The sequence below is a fragment of the Cucurbita pepo genome, chromosome 3 (assembly GCF_057944985.1).
Source record: "Cucurbita pepo subsp. pepo isolate OVF chromosome 3, ASM5794498v1, whole genome shotgun sequence".
Classification (NCBI taxonomy): Eukaryota; Viridiplantae; Streptophyta; class Magnoliopsida; order Cucurbitales; family Cucurbitaceae; genus Cucurbita; species Cucurbita pepo.
Genome location: NC_141800.1, coordinates 15,727,421 through 15,735,787, shown reverse-complemented (window position 1 = coordinate 15,735,787; position 8,367 = coordinate 15,727,421). Strand labels below are relative to the sequence as shown.

The 8,367-nt window shown below is 34.5% G+C and overlaps 1 protein-coding gene across 1 annotated transcript; it reads left to right on the top strand.

The window, feature by feature from the left end:
- Nucleotides 1-489: 489 nt before the first annotated feature.
- On the top strand, nt 490-5,586 carry LOC111791831 (prefoldin subunit 3). Its single transcript, XM_023673315.2, has 6 exons — nt 490-717; nt 1,452-1,509; nt 2,792-2,869; nt 3,877-3,996; nt 4,107-4,208; nt 4,946-5,586. Exons 1-6 carry the CDS (start codon nt 566-568, stop codon nt 5,024-5,026), a joined length of 591 nt encoding a protein of 196 aa, XP_023529083.2. The 5' UTR covers nt 490-565; the 3' UTR covers nt 5,027-5,586.
- The last annotated feature ends 2,781 nt before the right edge of the window (nt 5,587-8,367 follow it).

The following is an 8,367-nucleotide window of genomic DNA, read 5'->3' as shown; positions in this document are numbered from 1 at the left end:
ATATTTTAGTGGGATTGGATAGTAACCAATAGGGGTGGACAGGGTTGTGAACCATAGGTTCGGGTAAGTTAGGTTAACCAAATTAAAAAAGTTTCAACTCGTGAATTGAACTAAAATTTATTTTTTTGAAAAAATTAAATCCGACCCGAATCAAAAAAAGAAAAAATTAACCCAACCGAACCATTGTAGTTTAAGTTCGATAGTCTGAATTATTCGAGTCATTAGGTCGTATGAACACCTGGGCTTGGGCTTGTGACCTTAGAGAAAAAAATCTAAACTGGATAAAGCCCAAAACTCAATTAGTTGGGCCTTCAGTCCAAAACCAGTAATCTTTGTACGGGCAGCCCAAGCCCAGAGTTTGGCCCATTTAGATATTGGGCCGGATATTGCCATGCCTGTAAACATAGTTATACGATGTCGTTTTAGTTTTTACGACGTCGTTTTGCTTCACATAATTTTCAGCAAGCGGCGTGTTGAATTTCATTTTCCTGAAATTAAAGAGCAATTTACTGGTTGCTTTGATTTTAATTTTGTGGAGGCTTTGGGGGGTTTTTTCCGATCGGAAATGGCTTCAGTGTCGTCTTCTTCTTCTTCTTCCGCCGCCGTCGTCACTGACAGAAGAGGAATTCCGGCGGCTCAATTTGTGGAGGACGTTCGTACCTATCTCTCTCAATTAGAACTCGATGTTCAATCCGCCCTTGCTTTTCTCCAAGAGCGGTACTCTCTCGTTCTCTTTCGACTTAATTCAAATCCGGAAATGGCGGCGTTGTTCGCATCAGCTTGATGCTTTTGAATCTGTGTTTTGCTTATTCTCACATGTAGTGATTTGCTGGCACGTGTTGATGTGTTTCTTTCACTTTGAAGTCCTTTTCTAAGTTGTAAGCTACAATCAAGATATTGAGGAGTTGATATATGTGCTAGTGAACTCGATATTTTCTGTTTATCGCTACCAGTTGTGGTATTGCAGCTTTACTTTTAGGGAGCTTTACCTGTTTCTAGTGGCTGAGAGTGTATTGAGCTTTCTAGATTCTTAGTGAAGTTAGTATTTTGGAGTTTCATTATTATTGATGTTTTACTTTTATGGAGTGTCATTATTATTGATGTGGATTGGATTCAAGTTGCGTGATTTAGAGCCCTGTTTTTGAGCTTCTCGATTTCGTAGCGTAAGTCTATAATCCTAGAGCTTTACATGGCTTAGTTAGGTCTTAGATTTTTGTTGCTGAGCACTTGACGTGAATCTTGGAATTCTCTCTTCGCTTAGAGTGGTATTTAATACTGAATACGTAAAAATTGCTGGTAGATTTTAGTGAATGAATGTTGTTTAATTCAACTCTTTCCTATGATTTTTTAAAAAAATTGGGTCCCTGGGAGAAGATATTCATGTTTGTTTCTCTACCCCCATTTTTGTACGGTTTTTCATTTTGATGATCCTCTGCAAATATTTCATGCAGACTTCAGCAGTACAAGTTAGTTGAGATGAAGCTCCTTGCTCAACAAAGGGACCTGCAGGTTTTCATTTTTTTTTTTTCTTTTTTAGTTTTTGGATACTGGCTGTCAGATTTTTCGTGTATATGTTCATGTTTTTTTTTTTTAAGTTTTCAAATATTGTCGTCACTATTTTTTCATATTGCTAAAGGCTAAATTATAGAAAATACACATGAAATTTGGGTAAGTGCTTCTATTGTAGGTTTCATGGAATTTGGGGAAGTGCTTCTGAGAAAACGATGGAAGATGTTCCTTACTGGAATGAAATCAAATTGTAGCAACCTCCATTGAAGACAATGAAGAATTGAGATTGAGATTTGAAGTGGTTGAGGATTGGGGAATATGGATTTTAATGTTGGGTAATTCGGGAGTTCTTTTTTATGATAATTGAAAAGAAAATCATTTGGGTTTTTTAATCAGAAATTTTAGTGAAGTTAGGATTTTGCATGGGGGAAGTTGAAAGTGAAAATGAAAAGGTTGGAAGGGAAGAGGGAGAGGGAAGTTCTTGAAACCCACGATTTTGATTTTTGGAGCCAAATGAATAGAACCCTTAATTTTGAAGCAAACCATGAAGTTGATGGCAGTGACATAGGTTGAGGAGTTCCATTTGTTTCATGTTGGCTATATATTGGCCTTAACAACTAAAGCGTCTAAGCCTTCTAGCACTAGTTCCATTTGTTGCATGGAAGAAGAATTTGCAAAGAGAGGGGAAGGAAGAATAATAAACGTTTTTCGTTCCGCTACTAATGGTAAGGGTAATTTTGAAAGGTCAAAAGTACTAATGCTAAAGTTCAAGGGTATTATTGAAGTGAAGTTCAAAGTTCAAGGGTATTTTCTCGAATTTAGCCAATTATTGAATACAATCTGGGTATAAGCTAAACAATTGATGATATTAGATATCAAGATATTCTGAACAAAGAGAGGATGGAGTTTGAGAAATTACAAGTTCTCTTTTGATCATTGGCTTATAAGTATCCTATAATACAAAGGATAAAATGCATGCACAAGGCTAAGCTAAGGTACCTGCCTTGTGTGTATAGCTGTTATGTGTTTGATTTAATGAAGAAGTTATGTGCCTTAGGCTCTCAGCATTATGATTAGGCAGATTCCTTATATAAATGGTACTTTACAATCTTATAAAATGTGTAGCTTGTATTTGACTATTAAGTCAAGGCAATATTTACTATTTTCTCATAGTTGAAGGCAATATTTAATGTGTAGCTACTTAGTCTTGCATAATCATAAATATTGCTCGTGGCTCAACTATCATCCTTTTTTGTGACCCTTCCATCCTTTTTTTTGTCAGGCAAAGATTCCAGACATAAAGAAGTGTTTGGATATAGTTGCTACTTTACAAGCAAAGAAGGATGCAGCCATTGGTGAGGTTCGTCCTTTTGTCTTCAACGGAAGCTTTGGTTATTTACCATCTTAGAGATATGTGGTTATCAAATTGACCAAGTGAATTGCATTATAATATTATCTCATATTGAAATTTATTTTTGATGCAGCAATTTAAAATAATTTCTTATGGGTGCTTGCTTTCCTGAACTGAGGTGCATGTGTCATATTTTTTTAAAAAATAATTGCCTGAAAACCATTGTATAAATGTTTACACAAACGGACCTAAAAAGCCTATATTTCAAACATTCTCTTTAAAGGCCTTCATTTCTTTAATTTTCCGTAATCCTCTTTTCTTACACCTTCAAAAAGGGGTCCTGTTTTTATCTTTCTGTCTTTGCAATCAAATCTCAATCAGTTCCTGCAATTTTGTATGCCTTAAGCCTTGAAAACATTAATTGCCATTTGAACTTCAACTACTAATTTTATACCATTTGGTTTATAGGGACGTGTGGACTCGTAAACCATTTTCTCATGCTCCCATTGCTTATACTACTGTTTCTTCTTTTCCTCTTATTTATTTATTTATAAATGAAAAGGCCAACTTTATTTGAGTGCTATTCCCATATGGTTTCCTGCTGATAAAAGATGAAAAGAAAGGAATGAAAAAAAAAAAAAAAAAGAAGGCTAGTTTTACAAGTTACATTAATCTATTATACTCTTGATAACTCTTATTGAATTTTATCAATTTGTTCATGCTTTATGTGCATCCTTAAAGATGATAAAATAGAATATCACAGGCTGTAAACATAAGAATCTGCTAGGGCTTACTGGACAATTATTAATTGCTAAAGTAAAAGTATAGGACTATCACTTGCTGTTGTCAAATAGCCTTAGCTAGATGGTGGCTTTGGTTTTGTTGTTTTTCTCTTGGAGTATAAGCTTCTACTTTTAAAGTTCTGAGCAGCTTCGAGCTATGGGATTTCCTTACTTTTACCAGCTTGAACTAGAATTTTCTTGAGCCATTTGCTTATCTTTAGCTATCATGCACAGCCACTTGTAGCAGATTTTGAGATCTCTGAAGGCATATATTCCCGGGCTCGTATCGAGGAAACTGACTCAGTTTGTCTGTGGCTTGGTGCAAATGTCATGCTGGATTATTCATGTGAAGAGGTTACAGATATTTCTTTAAAAAATTCCCTTCAATTATTTTTTTTCCATTCCTTATCCAATTTTGGAATAAAGTACACTAGTTATGGCTGTCTTCACATTTGCTGGTGCAGGCCACAGCCCTCCTACAGAAGAATCTAGATAATGCTAAAGCAAGCTTAGAAGTTCTTGTTGCCGATCTACAGTTTCTGAGGGACCAGGTGACAATAACTCAGGTAAATACCCCTTTCTGTTTCAAACTATTTGTTGAGTGAATATTTTCTGCTGAAAAAGTCATAATAACGTGAAACTTCCTTTTGAAAGATAAGGCAACATAACCCATTGTTTAGAAACTCTAAACTAGGCAGGTTTTGAAGTCATTAACGGACAACTCTTCAGCCAAAATAGTTGGAATTTGCTAGAAATGAATGTGAAATAGGAAGACATTCAAATATCTCTGTCTTGTCTGATTTGAATGCCATATTATCTGAAGTGAATTAGCGTTGAGTCATTAAACGACGTTGTTGGTAGCCAATCGTACTAAAATAATTTTAAGATAATTTTTTCATATCAAGTTAATGGGTTATACTTGGAAGTTTAATCTCCAAACCTTCAATATTGTGTCGAAAAGGTTTCTAAAGATTAACGGCATGTAATTAGTGTCTAAACTTTCAATATTGTGTCTTATAGGTCATGGTAGTATGTATGTCTATTTACAACTCACCGTCTTATTAGACCCGAATTCAATTGTATGTCTAATGGCCCCTCGTGAATATTAAAAAAATCTCAAATATTTAGCCATTCCAAGTTTTATTTTATTTATAATATACATAATCTTTTGTTACTTTTTAGGACAATTCATAATGAACACAATTTTCAAGTGCATGCTATATAGGTCATCATTGAATAAAGAGTGACATGCTAAGTCAATCTCTAGTTTGTTACAATTCTGATGCTGCACAACATGTAACAGGTGACGATAGCCCGGGTTTACAACTGGGACGTTCATCAGCGTCGAATTCAGCTGGCTGGCGCCAGTGTAGAAGACTCATAAGTTCTCTCACGACCCTCCGAAATTTCATTGTTGGCAAAGAATCCATTTCCTGATTGCCAGTCCCATCCTGATCCATACCTTTTGAATTTAGGCCATTCAAAATTTCCTTTTGTTGTCATTGTCAAAAAAAAAAAAAAAAAAAACAAGAACCTTTTCATTTGAGGGCTCTGATCTCACCTACACTTTCAGGCACACTCCCCATAACAAAAAAAGCAAAACCATCGTAGAAGAAAAGTAATGCGTATATCTAGGATGAGGTTTGTTATATATTAGGATGCTTTTTGTGCCTTGCTTGTTCTGTTACATTTGTTAGATTCTGCTGCTGTAGTTTTTGGGATGACGGGCGTCTCGGGTGCGGGTGCGTTACTCGGTTTAGTGACTTCATAACTTTCTGATTTCGAGTAGTTCGTAATTGTGATGTGGGTAAGAAGACTTGGGAGAATGAGTCTCAAATATGTTTCTATTAGGTTCTTGTTTTAAAAACTAGGAAAAGTTGTATTTCTGGTTGTGTTACAATTTTACTGTGCTACAATTATAATAGTTTTGTGTTTATTTTTAAATCCTATTAATGTTCTAATGATTTATATATATATATTTATTGGGACGGTGGTATATTTTCAGTTTCAGAAGCAATGAATGAGATCCTTTTTATGGATCTTTCAATGTTGTCTAATTGTCTGTTTTTTTCCCCTTTTTCCTGTTTCCTTTTTGTTTCCTTCTATCTTTATGCTATTTTCTGTTAAAGTTGCCAAATTTGCGCGATCGGGAGAGATTCAAACTTCTTACCTTTTGGTCGAAATCATAATTAAGATAAAAATGTTCAAATTTTAGAGATTAAATAAACATTAAACTAAACTTATGGTTCAATCTTCTCGAACAAAACCGTTGGGCTATGATTACCTGTTGCATTAAGATGAAATGAGCCATATAATGTTAATGTTATGGTTTTGTGAGGAATTCGATTTTTTGGTCTTGGCATAAATACTCTTTTTATTTCAATTTTCAAGTTTAATGTGATTTTGACTTTTATCTTGTGGTAATTTGAACAACATTCTTTTCATCGAGTTTATTTTAACATCGTTTATTTTAAGAGATTGAGATGATTTGGTTCATATCATTTTAAAAAAATTTGAATATTTTTGAGAATATAAACCTTAACTAATTGAGCAATATTTAAGTGACAACACCAAATCGATATGTTTGACCTATATCTTTTTTTGTTTGACCTATATCTTTTTTTTTATTGACTCTTATACGGAACGTCTTGAAATAATACCATGAGTGGGGGATTCAATTAATCAAGAGCCAGAAGCTAAAATTTCACCTCGGTCATCAATAGGTTTAATTAGGGTGTTTATAACACGACCTAAATAAGCCTCCCTTACTGGTATTTGAGCCATTCTTCCCGTTGCTTTTACAGAACTTTCCTCCTGTATCACCAAACCATCTCCCCCTCCCCGACACCAACATTATTTGATTCCAAAATTTAGGGCTATGTCTATAGCACCCGAGCAACTTTTTAGACTATGTAAGAAAAGGAAAAACTTTTCGAATTCATATTTTTTTTTTATTAAAAAAAAAAAGAAAAGAAAAGAAATAATAATAATAAAATAAAATAAAAGACAAAAAAAAGCTAAAGCTAAAGAAGATGGAAGAAACTTACAAAAGTGTTCATTGGATATTCTTGTAATTCCACACTTTATATTAACACTTTTGGATAGAAAAAGAACTCTTTCTTTAATTTATTTAAAAAAAAAAATAGTTTTAGAATAATTTTACATACACCCTTATACTTTATCATAATTAAATTTCTAACTCTATACTTTTAAAAGTTTACGTAAATGAAATTCAATGTAAAATGTTTTCTTTATAAATATTTAATATATACTCTATAATGTCACATTTTATTAATTCAAATAAGGCGTGGTCTAATATTTAAAAGTAGGAAGGTTAAAAATGTAATTTAATTTATTATTTTTAATTTAACTGCCGTAAAAAATAAATGATTATTCATCTTCGGATAATTAGTATTTGATCTATTAAATTATATTGATAAATAATTTTACTTAAACACAAGAAATGTATAAATTTAGATATGTATAAATAATATTATAGTAATGTCAAGATGAAAAAATATTAGAGTATCCTAATAAATAAAAGAGGGGTATTTTAGTCATTTTTACCCGGACAAAAATGGAGGGCGACCAAATAAAATAGGAACCGACGTGATTGACCTTGTGAAGAAGATGATGTTTGTGAATTAAATGGCAAATTCAGTTTCACCTCCTTTTCTTTGTCACATGGCCTTCACACCCTTCAATTTCAATACTCCTTTTCAAACCCTCAATTATTTATTTATTTATTATTATTTTTTTTTTGTCTCAAATTAAAAATAAATATTTGAGAATTTAGTTTCTAAAATTTTATTTTAAAAAAATTTCAAAATTAAATTTATAAGTTTATTAGTAAGAGATCTCAAATGATTGGTGATTAGCAATCAAAACCTACTAGGATTGGGTACTAGTGACCAACAATCAGTTCGATGACTGGATCAGTGGCTAAGGACTAGGACCAGTGATTGAGATCGTGATCAAGGATTACTGATCAATGGCGACCACCGACCAACGAACTACTACTAACCACCACCCACCACTGACGACCGAGGTCGAGGGTCGATACAATTGACCACTTTAACGACGTTCGGTGGTTGTTAGTGTAACGGCCCAGATCCACCGCTAGCAAATATTGTTCTCGTTGGGTTTTCCCTCAAGGCTTTAAAACGGGTCTCTTAGGGGAAGGTTTCGTGAGGACATCATTATCTACCCCCCTTCGGGGCCCAGCGTACTCGCTGGCACTCTTTCCGCCCAGCGTCCTTACTAGCACATCGCCTCGTGTCTATCCCCCTTCGAGGAACAGCGAGAAGGTTGGCACATCGTCCGGTGTCTGGCTCTGATACCATTTTTAACGACCCAGATCCACCACTAGCAAATATTGTCCTCTTTGGGCTTTCCCTTTCGGGCGTCCTCTTTGGGCTTTCCCTTTCGGGCTTCCCTTCAAGCCTTTAAAAAACATCTACTAGGGCAAGGTTTCCACACCCTTATAAATGATGGTTTGTTCTTCTCCCCAACCAATGTAAGACATCATAGTTAGCCCCAATCCTAATAGCCAGTAACCGGTTGTTAGTCATCAGAACGAAAGCTAGTCTCTGACCTTAGCTGCTAGCCACCAATCACCAGTCTCGATCGCTAGTCTTCATTCTCCTCCCAATTGTTTGTCTCGATAGCTAGTTCGACTTCCATATAAAAACCCTTTTTTAATTTAAAAAAAAAAAAAAAAAAAAG

Coding starts and splice junctions, on each gene's coding strand:
- LOC111791831 (XM_023673315.2), top strand. CDS start 566: ATGGCTTCAGTGTCGTCTTCTTCTTCTTCTTCCGCCGCCGTCGTCACT. Junction 1,510..2,791: donor CTCAACAAAGGGACCTGCAG/GTTTTCATTTTT, acceptor TTTTTTTGTCAG/GCAAAGATTCCAGACATAAA. Junction 4,209..4,945: donor ACCAGGTGACAATAACTCAG/GTAAATACCCCT, acceptor AACATGTAACAG/GTGACGATAGCCCGGGTTTA.